Raw genomic sequence first — 20,159 nt, 5'->3', positions numbered from 1 at the left:
CTACTCTAGGAAGAAGGTGATGTCTGAGCTGACTCCTGAAGTTGGTTGGGCAGCACTTGAGAAGGGCATGGTAGCAAGAAAGCACAGCGAATCTAAAAAGAAAAACACGATTTCGCAAGTCACTACCCACCCTCACGTGACCCCTACCACCTCTAGCTACTTGTCTCTTCCGCCCAACACCTGGCGCGTCTGCATGACATCACGAATGCGCCGCACAGGAAATTCGCGCCGCGCAATCTCCGTAGCTGTCTAACCCCCCCACCCCCGCGCAGATGCGAATGTTCTCGCGGCGCCGGAAGTCCGGGACACGTGACCGGGTGACAGCGCTAGTTGGACTGCAGGGCTCCCTTTAGGTGCTGCAGCACGGGATGGCGGAGGCACCTCCTTTCTCAGGTACTGTCCTGGCACTCGCGGGACTGGGCCCCTCTCAGGGAGCGGAAATTGGGTCAGTGACGAAGTCCTAGGGCTCTAGCCATTCATATCGCGAGAGTGGCGTGTGCTCGAGTTGGGGATAGTGTCTCGGAAGGGCCAAGCCACGCGCGTCGTGCGTACGGAGATCTCCATCATCCTATACCGGGTGATGAAGCATGGCAGCTGGGTTTCCGAGGAGGAGGTACTTGTCCCGGCACCCAGCGAGTCGATGTGGGTGTGTCGCCCTCCCACAGGGTTCTTTTCCGGCCTTCCTGGGGCATCGCACTGATCTCGGACAGGCGGGCTCCGGCCGAGTCACTCCCTGTGACGGTGGCGGGCTCTCGACGCGTAGCGGCTTTGCGCGCGTTTTAGGGAGTATTCGTCCCTCCCCGGGTGGCGGCGCTGGCGCAGCCGAACACCAGTCGTTTAGAATTTCAGCCTCCCACGAACTCTGTGTGACCGAGTCTCAGTTTCCTCATTTGTCAGTTGGGAATAAATAAGTTCATTCTTGTGAAGGCTCCCCTCCCGTACCGTACCTATTCCATAATTGTTAGCTCACTTACCCTCCCGGGGTTGCCTCTGTGTGTAGAGATAGTATCATCTGGCTGTTAATATAGCATCCATTTCCATTTCCTTCATTGTGTACTGTAAATCAGTGTTTTACAAACTTTTTAGACAACGACCAAAAAGAAACATTTTGCATCACACCTTAGTGCACATTTACATAAATATAAAAGTGAACCAAAAGTTTTGTTGGCCTCTGATGTTGTGCCCTAGGTTACCACTTCCACTTCATAAGGCATCTACTGTGGCAAAGTCCCCTAGTTCAAAGACCTCTCTATTCCCTCTCTTGTGCTTTAGTTTGGTTTTGCTTTTAGTTCCTGTTCCATGTTCTTGTGTTGGCATTATCTCTAGCTGACACCCCCATCCCTATTCAAGGTCCTTAAATAGCAGCCCAGTCCAGGGAGTATTTTTCTGCCCATGGGCAGACTCTCCAATACGAGCTTTGTCTCTGGACTTTATAATCTACCAGTTGGATTTTCCTTTATTCTGCTCCACCTGCCTGTTGGACACCTACTGTGCTGCTGTGTTATCTTGGATCAAGGGTACCACTTACTTGTATGATAGCCATGCTTTTTTTTTTTTTTCCTTTTTGTCTTTTTTACTGACCGGTAACGGGATCGCAACCCTCGGTGTTGCACCCACACCGTGCTCAGCCAGTGAGCGGGAACCGGTCTCCACATGGGATCCAAACCCTGGGCGGGAGCGCCGCAGTGCTCCCAATCGGCGCACTCTCCAGTGCGCCACCGGGCCGGCCCGATAGCCAGGCTTTTGTGATGAGACATCATGTTTACTCAGTAACTTCCAGCTACTTATAATAGTGAAAGAAAAGAGTGTCTCCAGTCCTCTCTTTGGTCTGGTTTCCTGATTTGTATGTCCTTTTTTCCTTCCTTCTGTCTCTTACGGGTCTTTCTGAGGGCTTTGCTTACTATCTCATGTCTAGTGGAACATATATTGTATATAAGTAGGTGCAGCCCTGTCTGGACTCTCTGGTTGCATCAACTCATTACTGCTCAACATGGAACACCCTTTTCCCATCCTTTGCCAGGCTACCTGGACAACTTTACTGACCTTATTTCTGCCCCTCTCTCCAGCCTTGCTTCTTCAAGCACAAGAGAACTACACAGTACCCCTTGACCCAATCTACCCATTCCCACCTTTAAGTTACCTCTTATGTTTCCAGAACGCTTTTGCCACCTTCTGAATTTGTCTGATCCTCTTGCCACTTTGTGAGGCTTTCCACCCCCGAGCCCCCAAATTTTGATTATGTGAAAGCTTTCAGGACAAGTCCTGGATTGAGTGAGAGGTTACCCTGTGACCTTTATGAGCTTGTTCAGTTCTTCACTAAGTGTTTCTATGGTACTTGCTGCCCAACGTGTCAGTGTAGCATTGTGTAAAATCATGGTCTCTAATGCCACACATCCTGAGTTGGATTCTTGAGTCTGCCTTGGAATACCTTTGTGGCCTTGGGCAGGTTATTTACTATCTGTGTGCCTCAGTTTTCTCATCAAGAATGTAAAGATTAAGTGAGTTAACACATTTAAAGTGCTTAGAATAGAGCCTGGCACATATTATGTAACTGATAAATGTTAAGCTATATTATTAAACCTGAAATCCACAGGCTCTGCACTGCACCCATCCATGCTCTAGTCTGTGTTTCAGATAGTCTGTAGTCCTAAAAGCAATAATAAAGTACCATCTTAACCACTTGCTTTACCCTTCACAGCAACTCTTTGATGTAGGGATTATTACTGTCTCCATTACATATAGGAAAACTGGGGCTAAGTAACTTGCATAAAGCCACAGTAAGTGATGGGCAGGAACTTATACCCATGTCTTCCAGTCCCTATTTATTCATAGTATATTCTATATACTATGCATAGTTCTGACTTTGCTACTGACTAGTTTTGTGTCCTTAGGCAAATCATTACATCTTCGGGCTTCAGGAACTGAGTTGACTGTATAAACAAGGAGGCATCTTAGGGGAGAAAAATGGGTGGGTTGAAGTGGAGTATACTTAATTTTTGAGACTGTAGGATTCTAGAACATATTATAGAAGTTATGTATGGAAAATCCAAATTATATTCCTAGGGGGAAGAGATGAAAAATAATATATTCATTATGCTAAGTACTATCTATGTGAAATTTCATTTAAGTTTCTTGATAACCCTTTGAAATAAGTATTATCCTTTATCATGGATGAGGAAACTAGGCTAAAAGTAGTCAAGTGCTATCTCTAAGCTCATACCATGAGTTGGAGTGCCAGAAGTTAAACTCATTTTGGCTGACTTCAAAGCCTGCTTACTTGTTATTACATGATGCTACTTTAGAGTTTGAAAAACCACATGGAACCTGATGATTGATGTCTCATCCCTGAACTGTTAACTGACCGTATTTTTTTGATAAAATAAATGCGTTTATACAAAGTGCCTGATGACTCAAATGAGCATTTTTACTCAGCAACTCTTAGCTGTCAGTGGCTTTTGGTGTGGCTTTTGATGTGGCTAGTGGATGATCCCATGATGATCAGTCCTCCATAAGCACCTCCATGAACCCATCATTTTACAGGAAACATAGGTCTCACCAAGAGCCTGTTTTATACAAAGTCCTTAGAAAAATATTTTTTAGATATGGTTTAGTTTCTTATGGGCTTCATAGGTGACAGATTAATTTCTTTACTGGCATATCTATTTCTTATGTTCTAGGTACTTTTAAATTCAGTACGGATGCTGCTGAGTTCATTCCTCAGGAGAGAAAAAATTCTGGTCTAAATCGTGGGTCTCAAAGGAGGCTGGACTCTAATAAGATTGGTAGAAGAAATTACAGTTCACCACCTCCCTGTCAACTTTCTAGGCAAGTTCATTATGATGACATTTCTGCTTTTCATCAGCACAATTATCATCCTTCAGGGAGCAAACCTAAGAGTCAACAGACTTCTTTCCAGTCCTCTGCTTTTAATAAATCACCCAAGAGCCATGGCCTTCAGAATCAACCTTGGCAGAAATTGAAGAGTGAAAAGCACCATATCAGAGTCAAAAAAGCACAAGGTCTTGCTGACCAGACCTCAGATATAGCTGGCTTAGAAAATGTGACCAGATCAGAGAGTGGGACAAACCTCAGAGAACACAGCCCTTCTGAGAGAGAGAAGGAAATTGTTGGCGCAGATCCCAGGGGAGCAAAACCTAAAAAAGCAACGCAATTTGTATATAGCTATGGTAGAGGATCAAAAGTCAAGGGAAAACTCAAATGTGAGTGGGGTAACAGAATGACTCCAAAACCTGATGATGCTGGACCTGAAAATAACAAACCGGCAGGGGTTGTCCACCCTGACTCTTTGGATGCATCCTTTAGAAAAGGAGTATTGGATGGATTAGGGGCCAGACGAAACGAGCAGAGAAGATACCCACAAAAAACGCCTCCCTGGGAAGTGGAGGGGGCCAGGCCACGACCAGACAGGAATCCACCCAAACAAGAGGGCCAGCGACATATAAATGCAGGACCCAGGAACAACATGGCCCCCATTCCAAAGGATAATCTCAGTGAAAGACCAACAAAATCTGCCTGTGACAGTGGGAACTTGGCAGTAGCCAACAAGTCTTCCAGAAGGGTTGACCAAGAGAAACGCACTGTAAGGAGGCTGGATCCTCAAGTAATATCTCCTTTCCCCCGAGGCAAACAGAACCATGTGCTAAAGAATGTGGAAACGCACACAGGTAAGCTTACCTAGGTGGGCAGAAATACTTTGTTTTTGTGTTTTTATTTCAATTTTTTAATAACCGATATATTCACACAATTTAGAAATCAGAAAGTATAAAAAGGTACTGTTTTAGTCCGTTTCTGTTGCTTATAACAAAATACATGGAACTGGGTAATTCATAAGAAAATGAGATTTATCACTTACAGTTTCTGAGGCTGGGAAGTCCAGAGAACACAGCTGGTGAAGGTCTTGGTGGTGGCGACAGTAATGGCAGGGTATCACATTGTGAAAATGGGAGCAGAGAGAGAGAGAGGCTAACCTCTCATTCTCTCTCTTTTTAAAGCCCTCAGAACCATGCTCCTGTATTTGTCTTTCTAAATGCAATATGGTATTTGTCTTTACCAGGCTTACTTCACTTAACCTAATGTCTTCCAGGTTCATCCATGTTGTTGCAAATGACAGGATTTCATGCTTTTTTTTTTTTTTTTTTTTTTGATGAATAGTATTCTATTGCATATAGGTACCACATTTTTTTAAAATCCATTCCTCTGTTATTGGACACTTAGGTTGGTTCTATATCTTGACTGTTGTAAATAATGCTGCAATAAACATAGGAGTGCAGCTATCACTTCAACATACTGATTTCATTTCCTTTGGGTATATACACAGTAGTGGGGTTTCTGGATCATATGGTTAGATTCTTTAAAAACGGCTCACCTGATAAGGTCAGGCCCATTCATACTCGGAGAGGAGATTCTACAGGTTGTGCACACCAGGTGGGAATCTGGGAGGCCATCTTAGAATTCTGCCTAACAAACAGGTTGTGCACACCAGGTGGGAATCTGGGAGGCCATCTTAGAATTCTGCCTAACAAACAGGTTGTGCACACCAGGTGGGAATCTGGGAGGCCATCTTAGAATTCTGCCTAACAAACAGGTTGTGCACACCAGGTGGGAATCTGGGAGGCCATCTTAGAATTCTGCCTAACAAATTTCTGAGGGTCTTACATCCTCACATTATTCTTGAGAACACTTCATTCATATTTATTGAGTAAATACTGTGTGCCAAGCATCGTTCTAGGTACAGGGAATACTGATGGAACTTATATTCTGGTAGGGAAGACAGGTAGAAAGCACTTAAATATTTAATATGTAAGTGGTGATAAAGGATGAATATATAGAGCAGGTTAAAAGGACAGAGTGATAGGGGTGCTATTTTAGATAGGTTGATCTCTTTGATGAGACATTTGGACAGAGACCAGAATGAAGTACAGAAGTGTACCATGTGATTCTCTGGAGAAGAGCATTCCAGTCAGAGAAAGGAGTAAATTTAGATGGGGTAGAGGCATTGTGAGCAACGAAGAGGGGGGCAGGAGAGGGATGTCAGAAATATCAGGGGCTGGATTATCTGAGGCCCTTAGATTTGGTTCTGAGTGAGAAGATGAGAAGCTGCTAGAAGGTTTTGGGAAGAGGGATGGTACGATCTTACATTCTGAAATGACCACTCAGGCTGCTGTGTGCAGAGAGACTCTAAGGAAGCAAGGGGGTGAGTTAGGAGGCTACTGCAGTAATTCAGGTGGAGATAAAGGAAACTTGGACTGAAGTAGTAGTGGTGGAAAAGGTGAGATTGGTTAGAGTTCGGATGTATTTGGAAGGTAAAATTGACAGTTTGCAGATAGATTGGACGTTGGACACGAGAATGAGAGGAGTTAAGGATGATACCAAAAATTGTGTGCCTCAGCAGTTTAGAAGAATGGAATTGTCATTTACAGAAGTAGTAAAGCCTAGGAGAGGAAAAAGTGTGTGTTTTTACAACTTTCTGGGCTGGCCCGGTGGTGCACTGCTACAGTGCGCCGCTTGGGAAGCGCAGTGGCGCTCCCGCCGAGGGTTCGGATCCCACGTACAGACCGGTTCCCGCTCACTGGCTGAGCGAGGTGTGGGAGCAATACCGAGGGTTGCGATATCGTTGCCGGTCCCGGTCCAGTACAGGCGCGACACTGAGGGTTGCGATCCGTTGCCGGACACGGAAAAAGACAAAAAGGAAAAAAAAAAAAAGAATACAACTTTCTAGTTTGGAATAATTTTAGATTTGTAGAAAAGTTGCAAAGATAGTACAATGAATTCCCGTATGTCCTTCACCCAGATTCCTCTAATGTTAACATTTTACATAACCATAGCACCTTTGTCAAAACTAAGAAATTAATACTGGTACAATAGTATTAACTAAACTACAGACTAATACCCTTTTTCTGTTTCAGGATACCACATTGCATTTAGTCATGTCTCCTTAGTCTCCTCCCATCTGTGACAGTTTCTTAATCTTTTCTTGCTGGAAAAGGTGTTTTTGCTTTTGTTTTGTTTTATTTACTCCTCATCCAGGGAAGATAAAGAATTTGTTTAAATTTGAGTTGCCTGCGGATGGCTGGTTAGCTCAGTTGAATACTACTCAGAGTAAAGCCTTATGACAATGAGGTTATGGGGTTTGATATGGGTACGGATGCCAAAATGGCCAGCTATATCCCCCCCAAAAAATGTTTTTGAGTTGCCTGTTAGACTTCCAAATGGACATGTTAAGTAGGGAGTTGGATATAAAGTAATGGTATTCAGGGAAGAGAACTGGACTGTAGATTTAAGTTTGGGAATTGTCAGTACAGATATGGTATTTAGTTAACTAGAGGAGGTCACTTAAGGTATGAATGTAGTTAAAGAAGAAAAGTCTAGGCTGGCCGATTAGCTCAGCTGGTTAGAGCATAGCCTTATAGACCCAAGTTCATGGGTTCGAATCTCCTTACTTGCCATCTGCAAAAAAAAAAAAAGAAGAAGAAGAAGAAAAGTTTGAGGACTGAGCCCCAGTGTTTCAAGATTGGAAGACAGGGATCCAGCAAAGGAGATGGAGAATGAATAGCAATTGAGCTAGGAAGTGAACCTTGTTCTAAATACCAAATTAAAAAAAGATTTAAGGAGGAGGGAGTGATCACTTGTGCCAAATGCTACTAAGTCCAGAAACATGACAACTGCAGATTGACTATTGAATTTGGCAATGCGAAGGTTATTGGCCTTGATAAAAGCAGTTTGGGTGGAGTGGTAGTGATGAAAGCTTGGTTGGAATGGACAGAAAGGATCACCCCAAATGTAAGTCTCCATGGTTATTTGAGAGTGGCTGCTCATTCTGTGCTAAAAGAACCTAGCACTGCTCTTGTTCTCTCAGACTATCTGGATCCCTCATTCAGTGGTAAAAAAAAAAAAAAAAATCCCGTTATTAATGTTTTTGTCATGCTTCTGCTCTTATTAACCTATGGCCTTCTCTCAGTTCACCACTTTCTTTACAGCCTTTCAGAGCCTGTTATTTTCCTTTATCTCACTTTCCTTAGTTTCTGAAAGATGGGAGGAGTGTGCTCTGTCTTCCTCAGTGTCATTTCTAAGCCATTATTCTTCTACCTTTGTGTCAAAATCCCTGTTCCTTGTAGCTAGTGCTGTATCACTTACCATGTCTCCTTACCTTTGTCATCTACCACTTACTAAATCTCCCAGCCCCAGCCCTTACTTATTGATGCATCTTGCCTATATCTTTTCTCTACCTCAGTTGTTCTCAAAGTTTATTCCCGGACCAGCAGCCATCAGCAATACCTGGAAACTTGTTAGAAATACAGGTTCATGGGCCTCACCTCAGACTTAAAAAAGAGAGATTCCAGGAGTGGGGCCCGACAATCTTCTTTTTCTTTTTTTTTTTGCTGGCAGATACAGGGATCAAACCCTGGACCTGGGGGTTATCAGCACCACACACTAACCAACTGAGCTAACCAGCTAGCCCCCCAGCAATCTTATTTTTCATCAAACCTCCAGGTGATTCTAATGCATGCTCAAGTTTGAGAATGATGTACTGTAAAACCTGCTGTTATTCTGGATGACTTTAATGATCATTATAGATTGTGCCCGCCTCAAGTTCTTTGGTCTTCTCAACTGCAGTGACCTTCACCTTCATTCTATCTCCATACCCACTCCCAGGGAAATAACCCTGGGAATGCCCCATCTCTGAAATCTTTAAGTCCTAGGTTCCACTTTCTGGCCTGTGGTGGCTCTCTCAACCTCTTACACCAACTACCAATTTTGCCAGCCTCCTGCCACTCTTTACTCTCTTCAGGCTGGGCCTTATCATTGGTCATGTGAAGTATTTCCTTCTGCCAAGCCATTTGGCAGAATCTTATTCTGGAAAATTCACCCTTTCCCCTTCGGCATCTGGGTAACAGGATGTGTTCTAGGAAATCACATAACCATGCAGATTTGGTGCTGCTGCAAATTTATTCACTTTCTTAGAGAAGCTTTCCGGATTACCTTGTTTAAAACTATAATACTTCCCACACTACCAATGTTCCCTATCCTTTCTTAGTTAATTTTTTTTCCGTAGCGCTTATCACTATCTGATGATGCTACATATTTTCATTATTTGTTTATTGTCTACCTTCTCCCACTAGATAATAAGCTTCCTAAGGGCAGAAGATTTTTGCCTGTTTTGTTCACCATATGTCCTTATTGTTGAAAGTGTGCCTGGCACGTAGTAGGTTCTCAGTAAATATTTTTGAATAGCCGTCTCCAACTTCACTTGGCTTTTAGCACTGCCCATCTCCCCTTGTATGACGTTGGTCAGCTTTCCTTCCCACTTTCATCTAAGACTACTCTAAGCTATTTCAACTCTTATTCAAACCTTCCTAACACTCATCTCCCTCAATCTCAGCAGACCTTGCCTCCTGCTTCACTGAGAAAGAGAAGACCATCAGGCAAACTTTTCTCAACTTTTTGCTCTCTATGCAAATTCTGAAACATTTGTGTCCGTTCTTCCTTATCTCTCATTCTGACTTCTCCTTTATTCCCCCACCCCCCTTTTTTTTTGCAGCTAGCCGGTATGGGCAGCCGAACCTTTAACCTTGGTGTTACCAGCACCATACTCCAACCAAGTGACCTAACAGACCAACTCTCCTTTGTTTCCTTTCATCAACCGTTTCCCATCTACTGTCCCAGCTTCTCAACCTGAAGCTTTTCCCAAGTATGCTCTGCCCTCTGGAAGAAAAACTTCCCGTTACGTGGCCTCACAATAAGTTTCATCTCTTTCCATTCCAGTCTAATTGAGAATGATCTGTTGTGTTTCCTCCTCCCTATTTTGACTCACTTCTCTGTCCTCTGCCATTAGCATTACTTGACTCAGAGAGCTACTGGTGAGGTTATAAATGGCTTCTTATTTGCCACACCCAGTGGACAGATGTATTTCAGTCATTATCCCAGATTTCTCTCTGAGTTTGACACAAAGAGGGAGTCTTTTTTGAAGTGTGACTTCCTTGACTCCTTTGACACCACACAGTCTTCCTTGTGTTCCTTGACAAAACCTGCTTATAGCCTTCAAGTTTCTCTTCCTCCACCTCTTTCCTAACTGTTGGTGTTTCCTGGGGTTTTATCTCCCTCTGTTCGTCTCACTTGATAAGGTCTCCTTGGGGGATTTTAGCCAGTTCTGTACTTTATTTATTTAAAGATGATCGGTAAGGGGATCTCAACCCTTGGCTTGGTGTTGTCAGCACCACACTCAGCCAGTGAGCTAACCGGCCATCCCTATATAGGATCCGAACCTGTGGCCTTGGTGTTATCAGCACCGCACTCTACCGAGTGAGCCATGGGCCGGCCCCAGTTCTGTACTTTAAATCACTGCCTCTATGCTGTACACATTTCTTTTTTTTTTTTTTTTTTTTGGTCTTTTTCTGTGTCCGGCAACGGATCGCAACCCTCAGTGTTGCCCCCGCACCGGACCGGGGACCGGCAACGGGACCGCAACCCTCGGCGTTGCTCCCGCGCCTCGCTCAGCCAGTGAGCGGGAACCGGTCTGTATGTGGGATCCGAACCCTCGGGCGGGAGCGCCGCCGCGCTTCCCAAGCGGTGCACTATCCAGTGCACCACCGGGCCAGCCCCTATGCTGTACACATTTCTAACCCTATACCTCCAGCCCATAAGTGCTGCCACAAGCTTTAGACTTACATAAATATACATGATGTCTGACATACACTTCAGACTCAGCAAGACCACCTTAAACATGTTGACCATGCTTATATGAATATTAACTTTAAAAAATAGGTGCCTTACCTTTAGTGAGGTAACTTATTAAAGTTACTTTAATGGATAACTTACCTTAAGTCCCAGATATAATCAACTTTAACCTTTTGTTCTATTTCCTGATAGAATTTTTCAATGCCCATTTTTTTATAGTTGAAATCATATAGTATAATTTTTATCCTTTTTTATTTATTACATTTTCCCATTCATTAAGAAATCTTTATAAATTTTATTTTAAATTAATGTATAATATGCCATAAAATAGATATACATTAACATTTAATCTCTCATTTGTTTAATATATTCATTTTCTTTTCTTTGCTGATATATATATTTTTTATTTTTATTTATTGTTTTTTTAAAAATTTTTTTGGCGGCCTGTGGGTACAGGGATTGAACCCTTGACCTTGGTGTTATCAGCACCACACTCTAACCAACTGAGCTAACCAGCCAGCCTTCTTTGCAGATATATTTTAAAGTAAATTCCAGATATCAGCTTATTTTCTGATAATTCCAGATATTAGGTTTTTATTGTCATATACCTCCAGTGTGCATCTGTTTTAAAAAATAGCCATTTTCTTGCATAATTACAGTACTATCATCACACTTAACAAAATTAGCAATACTTTCTTGAAATCATATAACACCTGGTCCACAATTGAGTTCCACTGATTGTCTCAAAAATGTCATTTTACTGGGCCGGCCCGTGGCTCACTCGGGAGAGTGTGGTGCTGATAACACCAAGGCCCCGGGTTCGGATCCCATATAGGGATGGCCGGTTCGCTCACTGGCTGAGCGTGGTGCTGAAAAATGTCATTTTACTCCTAGATTTTTCAAGTCAGGATTGTTTAAGCTTTTCTTTATAACAGTTATTATGGTGTATCTGAAAAGTTTGCAGTCAATGCTCAGTTAGGTCTCTGTTCTGATTATTTCAATGGGTCATCACCCGCTTTACTGATAAGCTGTGCAACTAGAAGTATAGAATAGATGCAGTTGTAACTGAGAAATGATAGGGCAACTCTAGTGAGAAGGCCTACTAGGACTGAAGAAGAGCCATTTGTCAGGACAGTGCTGCCACCCAGCATGGGCAAGAGTCTTGGACCTGAAATATGATTTCATGTTTCACTGGCACAGAGCTATTCCAAGACAATACCATATTTTACACGTTAGATATGTTTTGATCAAACTGAAGGGAAGGTTAATATGTCAGTGAAAGAATTATACTGTTTCTCTTTCTAGGACCTTTCTGGAACCTTTTGTTATATTTATTATTGTTACTCACTTATATGACAATTACTGGGTGCCCACTGAGTCCCAGGCACCACTTTAAAAATCTCTGTCCTCAAGGAGTTTACATTCTATATAGAAAGATAATAAGCAATATAAAATACGTAAAATATAGGATATGTCAGATAATTTTAAGTGTTGTGATGGAAAATACAGTATGGAAGAGGGATAGGGAATGTAGAGGAGTGGGATGCAATCTTTAAAGGTGTGGCCGGGGAATGCCTCATAAGGTCACATTTTGAATAAGCACCTGAAGGGCATGAGGGACTGAGCTGTACAGATGTCTAGGGGAAAGTCTAGGCAGAGGGAACATCAATTGTAAAGGTCCTCAGGCAGGAATCTGCTTGCCAGTTTGAGGACTAGGGAGGAAGCCAGTGTGGTCTTGGAGTAGTGACCTAGGGAAAGGAATAGCAGGTGAGAACTGGGAGATGATGAGAGCCATCGTAAAGACTTGGCTGTTATAGGCATGTGTGGTAGGAACCATTGGCAAGTTCTGACCAGAAGGAGGGCATCATCTAATTTGCATTTTAACAGGTTTTCTCTGGCTGCTCTGGTGAGAACAGACTGAAGTAGGGCAAGGGCAGAAATAAGACTAGTTAGGAGGCCACCGTAATACTCCAGGTGAGTTGAAAGTGGCTCGAACCACAGCAATAGTAGCAAAGGTTGGACTCGGTATATGAGGGGTCTTCAAAAAGCTTGTGGGAGGGATCATACTATCTCTTTTGTAAATCCATTCAGCCAGTCTGTGTCTCTTATTTGGGGCATTTAATCCGTTTACATTCAAGTTTATTATTAATATGTGAGACCTTGCTCCTGTCATTGTGTTGGTTGTTTTCTGATTGTTTCATATGTCCTTTGTTCCTTTCTTCCTCTCTTTTATCCATGTGGTTTGGTGGTTTTCTGTATTGATAAGTTTTGATTCCTTTCTTTTTCTAATTTGTGTATCTCCCCTATTAATATGTTATATATTTTCTGGTGTTTTCATGATGGTCGTTACTGTTCCTTCTCTTCTAGATATAGGACTCCCCTAAGCATTTCTTGTAAGGCCAGTTTGTGGTTATGGATTCCCTTAATTTTTGGTTGTCTGAGAAAGACTTTATTTCTCCTTCCTTTCTGAAGGATAGCTTTGCTGGGTATACTGTTCTTGGCTGGCATTTTTTTTTTTCTTTCACTACTTTGAATTTATCATCCCATTTTCTCCTGGCCTGTAGGGTTTCAGCTGAGAAGTCTGCTATTTAATGGGGATTCCCTTATAAATGACTTAACTCTTTTCACTTGCTGTTTTTAGACTTCTCCCTTTGTGTTTAATTTTTGACAGTTTAAGTATATAGTGTGTCTTGGAGAGGACCTTTCTCAGTTGAATCTATCTGGGGACCGTTGAGCTTCCTGGATTTGAATGTTCATAAATTTCCCAAAAGTAGGGAAATTTTCAGCTATTATTTTATTAAATAGGTTTTCAATAACTTTTTTGTTTTCATCTCCTTCTGGAATGCCCATAATTCAAATATTTATTCTCTTAATAGTATCCCGTAAATCTTATAGGCTTTGTATTCTTTATTCTTTTTTTTTTTTCCTTTTGTCTTCCTGAGTTATTTCAAAACAGCTGTATTCAAAATCAGAAATTCTTTTTTCTGCTTGATCTAGTCAATTGAGACTCTGGGGTATATTTTTTATTTCATTCAATGAATTCTTCAATTCCAAGATTTCTGTTTGGTTTTTTTAATGATAGCTATCTCTTTGTTAAATTTCTCATTCAGATCATGAATTTTTTTTCTGATTTTTCATTGAATTATTTGTCTGTATTCTCATATCCCAGTGAGTTTCCTTAAGATTAACTTGAATTCCTTTTCTGGCAAGTTGGCAGTTTCTGATTCTTTGGGGTCAGTTACTGGAGCATTATTGAGTTTCTTTGGTGGTATCATGTTTCCTTGTTTTTTTCATGTTTCCTGTTTGCCTGCATTGATATCTGTGCATCTGGCAGTCTATGTAACTGGTGAAACAGTCACCTCTTTGAGTTTTGAAGAGTGGCTTGTGTAGGGAAAGACTTTCACCTGCAGATGCTTCCTAGGGGTGTCAGTTGGGTAGAGTACAATGGCTTTGTTCTGGATGGTTACAGTAGTGTAGACCCTGTGTAGTTTCTTTGGGTGTAATCCACTTTTGCTATGTCTTTGAGTGACTCAGCAACCTATGCTTGGGAGGTTTGTGGCAGCAGTGGCACAGCTTTGCCTGGAGAGGGATCACTGGGTTGGTTCACAGGCTGGGGGTATTATATACACTGTATGGGTCAGTTGTCTTGGGAGCTGGCTCACTGGGGTTGGGGTTGCTTGTTTGATTCTTAGGCTGAGGGTGTAGGCATGTGGCATGTCTGGGTCTCTGGGACTGGTTTGCCAGTGGTAGTTGACCATGCTGATTCTTGAGCTGGGGTCAAGTCAGCCAGGCTGTTTCTCACTCAGATGCATGTGTATGCAAGACTTAGGGGCAGGTTCATCAGGAGCGTGACAGCTGGGCTTTTTCTCTGAGCCAGAGGTATGGGTACACTTTGGCTTGGCTGGGTGCAGGACTGCTAAGGGCCTGTCTGCTGTGCCACTTCTCAGGGCCAGGTGCAAGGTCATGCGTCTCTCGGTGGTTTCAGGAGTGGGTCTATCAAGGGCAGGGCTGCTGAGCTGCTTCTCAGGTGGTGGGCAAGGCCTTGAGGCAGGCTGCAGAGAGGGGGTCCAGCCAGCTGCTGCTTGGGTGTGGGTAGGCCACTAGGTGGGACTGTTGAGGGCAAAACCACCTGGCCACTTCTCTGGGAGAGTGCAGATGCACTTTAGTTCCACTGGCTGTGGGTGTGTTCTTTATGGAGAGGACCCATGAGCTGATTTTCTGGGTTGGGGCTTGGGCGCATAGAACCCAACTGACAGGTGGGAGAAGCAGGTAGGAAGAGGAAGTAGGCTGTCCATCAAAGGCAGTCTGCCTGTCTGATCTCTGGCTGGGACATGCAGGTGCATCAGTTCAACAGATCTGGGGTTGGCTTCCCAGACACGCAGGACCAGAATCATTACCCCTTCTGGGCCCAGGCCTCAAGTCTCTGGAATCAGGGAATTGGGAGCCTTAAGGCTGGGGAAACAAAATGGCTGTTGGCCTCCAGGGCAGGGTGTGCTCCCATAGTGGCTCTGGTTTCAAGATGGTGCCATTCTGCATCAGCTTGGGCCACGAGGGTCACGGATGGGCAGTGCCCAATATGTGTACTTGGCTCTGGGCTTGCAAAGGGCTGTGGAATCCTTCTGCAGTAGGAACTGCAGGTCTCTATAGAGGGCATGGAGGTTGGTGTGGGCCCTCCTCCTACCTTTTCCCCACAAGAGAAAGTCCTTCTTGTGCTGATCCTGGTAGTGGAGACTTGATGGCTGAAGCTGTGTGCCTCTCTCTCCTCTCCTTTCTACACTGCCATCCTGGACTTTCATGGTTCTCAGGAATCTTGCTAGTCTTCTGTTGCACTTCTATGCTCTCCCACAGAAATCAATATTTAGCTGTCCGTTAGTTGTTCTGGTCTTTTTCTGTGGGAGGGATGTGGCCCAGGCACCTCTAGACAGCCATGTTGCTCCACCTCCTCTCATATTATCTTTTAACTCTGTTTTTCCACAAATTTTTTGAACTACCCTCGTATATTGATGGTAGAGCCCACAGGGTTTGCTGACAGTACTGAATGGTGGATGTGAGAGAGAAAGCCTTTGGAAAGGGCTTAGCAGTAATTTGTGTGTTATTCAAAGTTGGCAGCCATCACATCCATATAAGTACGTGTGTGCTAGTGCTCAAATTTCACTGCAACTGGATTTTTAAAAAACACTTATGAAGCAGTACTTATTTGTTAACAAGCCATAAGCTTGATGAATAAGAGAAACAGTAAAATAAAAAAGCAATCTTCAAATCAACAGACGTTTGTAGTTTTCTTAAGTATATTTCATACTTCACTTTACGTTCTGTGTCTTTTACTTCTAACCCAGTTCTAGTCTGGAATGGTCAGCCTGTTTTTAATTAGGCATTTTCTGTAAAATTCACCCCAAATAGATGATTATATTCACAAATTATTCCTTTGTCCCAATCAATCTCTTTTATGTGGATGCCTCAAACTTAATCTCTCTGGTGAACTCTCTCTTATCCCACCAGGATCTTTCATACTTAATGTGCTAACTGGTAGAAAATATAATTAACTTTGTTCTTCAGAGATGTTAATGTATTCAGAGTAGGGTAGCCCTACTTTTAAGAAAGAATCTTATTCTTCTGTTTTCTGATAGAATTCAGTTTTACAATGTGTTTATCTGTTATCTAGAACAGGTATGTTTTCCTTTATTCAGCCACACAAAATATCTTTATTCCAGGCTTTCCCTACAGGGAGAAAGCTATTACAAAAACTTTCGTGAAGCCTGCAACTTTCAAGGAAAGAAGTTATGGAACAAACTAGGTATCAGTCATTTATTCCTTCATCCATTCATTCAACAAATATATATATTGAGCTCTTGGTATATGCCAGACACTGGAAATACTACATTGAGCAAAGTAGAGAAGGCCCTGTTCCTGTTCACAGAGCTTACAGTCTCAGGGTGTTCTGTATTTCTTTTGACGTTCCATTGAACAATCAGAAAGTAGTCTTAGAGAGCCAATAGTATGGAATGATTAAAATGTGAACTTTTGAGTCAGATAGTGATGAGTTTGAATTTTGGCTTTTTTTTTTTTTTTAAAGATGACCAGTAAGGGGATCTTAACCCTTGACTTGGTGTTGTCAGCATTTTTAAAGATGACCAGTAAGGGGATCTTAACCCTTGACTTGGTGTTGTCAGCACCACGCTCTCCAAGTGAGCCAACTGGCCATCCCTATATAGGGATCCGAACCTCTGGCCTTGGTGTTATCAGCATCATACTCTCCCAAGTGAGCCATGGGCCAGCCCTTGAATTTTGGCTTTTAAATTTCTAGTTATATGACCTTAGGTAAATGATCTAACCACTTTGAGCCTGTTTTCCATCTATGAAATGGTACCTACATTACAGCCTTGTCAAGAGGACTGAATAGTACATGTTAAGTGCTTTAGCACAGTGGCTGGAATGTTGTATTTAAGGTTAGTTATTTTATTCTTTTAACCTATTTGAACCTGAAAACAAATAACAATAATATTGTGAAATAAATGCTGAAAGTATGTACTCAAAAAAGTACATATACACTCACTTTTGAGAGTACCCAGCTATACTGGGATCTGGAAAGACTATGCTGCAGTCATGTTTGAGGAGAAAGTCTAGAAGCGGATGAAGGTATTCAGGAGTAAACCTGGGAGAGTTCTATGATGCTATACACTGGTCTCTCTCACTAGATGGTGAGCTGCTGGAGCCAGGGACTGTGTCTCCTTCAGTCTGATAACTCTACCATGAGGCTTGTGGTAGGGGCCAAGCATATCTTAATTGAGTAAACAAATACAGACTTTCAGGGCAACACTTAGAACCATCACACCACCCATGGGTGGTTGGAATTTGTCTAGGCTTCTTAGAGCTGACCATTGCAGCTTCACAAGCTCCTCCCTAACCTAAATCCATGGGTCTGGTAGATTCAGAGCCCCTGGATTCAGGGAATGTAAGGCAAGACTCTACAGTGCAGTGCCTGGTGGATACTCAAGCTATGTCACCAGGTGCATTTGACCAGAGTATTTTCCTGAGCAGTTTCTTGGGAATGTTTCCTCAATTGTGGGAATTCCCACTTGAATGTCTCCTTCCTAAGTCCTCTACCTCAGCATATTCCTGCCCCTTCTTGGCCTCAAAGTTAGACTAGCCACCTTACTCAGAGTCAGATATCCTTTAAAATCTCTGTGTTTTAGGACTGGGCCCGTGGCTCACTTGGGTGAGTGTGGTGCTATTAGCACCGAGGCTGCAGGTTCAGATCCTATATAGGGATGGCTGGTGTGCTCACTGGCTGAGCGTGGTGCAGATGACAGCAAGCTGAGGGTTGCAATCACCTTACCAGTCAAAATAAATAAATAAAATAAAATCTCTGTGTTTGGAGTCTTCTTTTGAATGACTTGCTGATTCTTGGTCGACTAAACTGAGGAATGATATTCTGTGTTTGAGTTTATCTTTTCTTTTTTTTATTTTTAAACAGGTTCTCTAATTGAACAACTGACTACAGAAAAATATGAGTGCATGGTGTGTTGTGAGTTGGTTCGTGTCACTGCCGCAGTGTGGAGTTGTCAGAGCTGTTATCATGTGTTTCATTTGAACTGCATAAAGAAATGGGCAAGGTCTCCAGCATCTCAAGCAGGTCAATTATTTCTCTCTTCTCGGTAGTAATTCTTACCCATTTGATATGATCAGGTTTTAAACCTAGCTTTAAAAATACTGCTTAATGTTTCTTAAATATTCTGCAGGAGAGTATGTTGCTTTGATCACATGTTTCAGATGGCCAGAATTAAGCTATAAAGCTAAAGTAAACCAGCTAAACATAACAATATTAAAATATATTTAGGTTGGTTATAGCACCAAGGACAAGGTTTTGGAACCCCATACAGCCAGCCACTGATATTAACCCCCCACACACACACACATACACACATACATTTAGGGTATGATAAAATCATTTGCTTTTATTGAAAATTGTAGCTTTTATACAAGTAGCAGCTATAGAAAGCATTTTTTATATACATATTTTATTTATGGATAATGCAAATGTTATTAATAATATGCTTTCTAAACTATGGCTCTCCAGTTCAGAACATCTGGATTTTCCTGCATGTACTCAAATATTTTATCCTTTTTTTTTTAAGCTAAGATTTAGATAATGTTGACATTAACTATAATATAACAAAATGGATACCTACTTGATTCACTCTGTCTGAAAGATCTTATAAGTATAAGCCCAAATGTAATTTGTTTTTTTTTTCTAGCAGTTGGCCATTGTGGGGATCTGAACCCTATTTGTTTTTCAAATGTCTGATATACTTAACATTGGATTTATTACCACTGCTTCAATATTGTGGCTTCCTGTAGATTTAAATTTTTTAAAATTATGTATGCTTTTGAAAGCAAATTCATCTGGCGTACTCCCATTTTTCTTGACAGATAGCCAGAGTGGTTGGAGGTGCCCTGCCTGTCAGAATGTTTCTGCACATATTCCTAATACCTACATTTGTTTCTGTGGTAAGTTCATTTGCATACACCAGAGTCTCGCTTCATGTATTGTACTTCAGTTCCTCATCCAGGTGAGGTGGTCTGCTGGGAATGTTTTTTTGTTTTTTTATTTTAATTTTAACATTTGTACATTTTTGTGGGGTATAGTGTGTTGTTTCCATACACACATATAGTGCACAATGATTCACTTAGTGTAGATAGCACAGTTTTGTAACCATTAGTCTAGCACTTCTCCCTCTCCACTCCTCTCCCAGCCTCTGGTAACCATTATTCTACTCTCTACTTCTATGAGAACTTTTTTTTTTTTTTAAGATTTCACAGATGAGTGAGATCATGTGGTATTTGTCTTTCTGTGCCTGACTAACCTCACTTAACATGATGGTTTCCAGTTCCGTCCATGTTGCTGCAAATGATAGGATATTGTTTCTTTTTATAGCTAAATAGTATTCCATTGTGTATATATACCACAGTTTTTTTAACCACTCATCTGCTGATGGGCATTTAGGTTGATTCCATCTTTTGTCTATTGTGAATGGTGTTGTAATGAACATGGGAGTGCAGGTGTCTTTTTGATATATTGATTTCATTTCCTTTGGGTATATACCAAGTAGTGAGATAGCTGGGTCATAAGGTAGATCTAATTGTATTTATCTTAGGAACCTCCATGCTGTTTTCCATAATGGCTGCACCAATTTACATTCCAACCAACAGTGTAGGAGGGTTCCCTTTTTTCCACATCCTCACCAGCATTTATTATTTTCAGTCTTTTTGATAATAGCCATTCTAACTAGAGTGAGATGATATCTCATTGTGGTTTTAATTTGCATTCCCCTGGTGATTAGTGATGTTCAGCATTTTTTCATATGTTTATTGGGCGTTTGTATGTCTTCTTTTGAGAAATGTCTGTTTAGGTCCTTTGCCTATTTTTAATTGGGTTATTTGTTTTCTTGCTGTTGAGTTGTTTG

At 42.0% G+C, this 20,159-nt stretch overlaps 1 protein-coding gene across 1 annotated transcript in view; it reads left to right on the top strand.

Annotated features, from left to right (window-relative positions):
- The first annotated feature begins 315 nt into the window (after positions 1-315).
- NFX1 (nuclear transcription factor, X-box binding 1) overlaps positions 316-20,159 on the top strand; it is an 86,662-nt gene continuing 66,818 nt past the window's right edge. The window contains exons 1-4 of the mRNA XM_008590985.1: positions 316-393; positions 3,678-4,685; positions 18,170-18,328; positions 19,126-19,203. Coding sequence (XP_008589207.1) covers positions 369-393; positions 3,678-4,685; positions 18,170-18,328; positions 19,126-19,203 — 1,270 coding nt within the window. The 5' untranslated portion in view covers positions 316-368. The remainder of the gene's footprint in view (positions 394-3,677; positions 4,686-18,169; positions 18,329-19,125; positions 19,204-20,159) is intronic.

Source organism: Galeopterus variegatus, unplaced genomic scaffold (assembly GCF_000696425.1).
Source record: "Galeopterus variegatus unplaced genomic scaffold, G_variegatus-3.0.2 Scaffold143, whole genome shotgun sequence".
In the NCBI taxonomy this organism is placed as follows: domain Eukaryota; kingdom Metazoa; phylum Chordata; class Mammalia; order Dermoptera; family Cynocephalidae; genus Galeopterus; species Galeopterus variegatus.
Note: the sequence above shows the minus strand (reverse complement) of the source record. Positions and strands in the feature narration are given on the sequence as shown.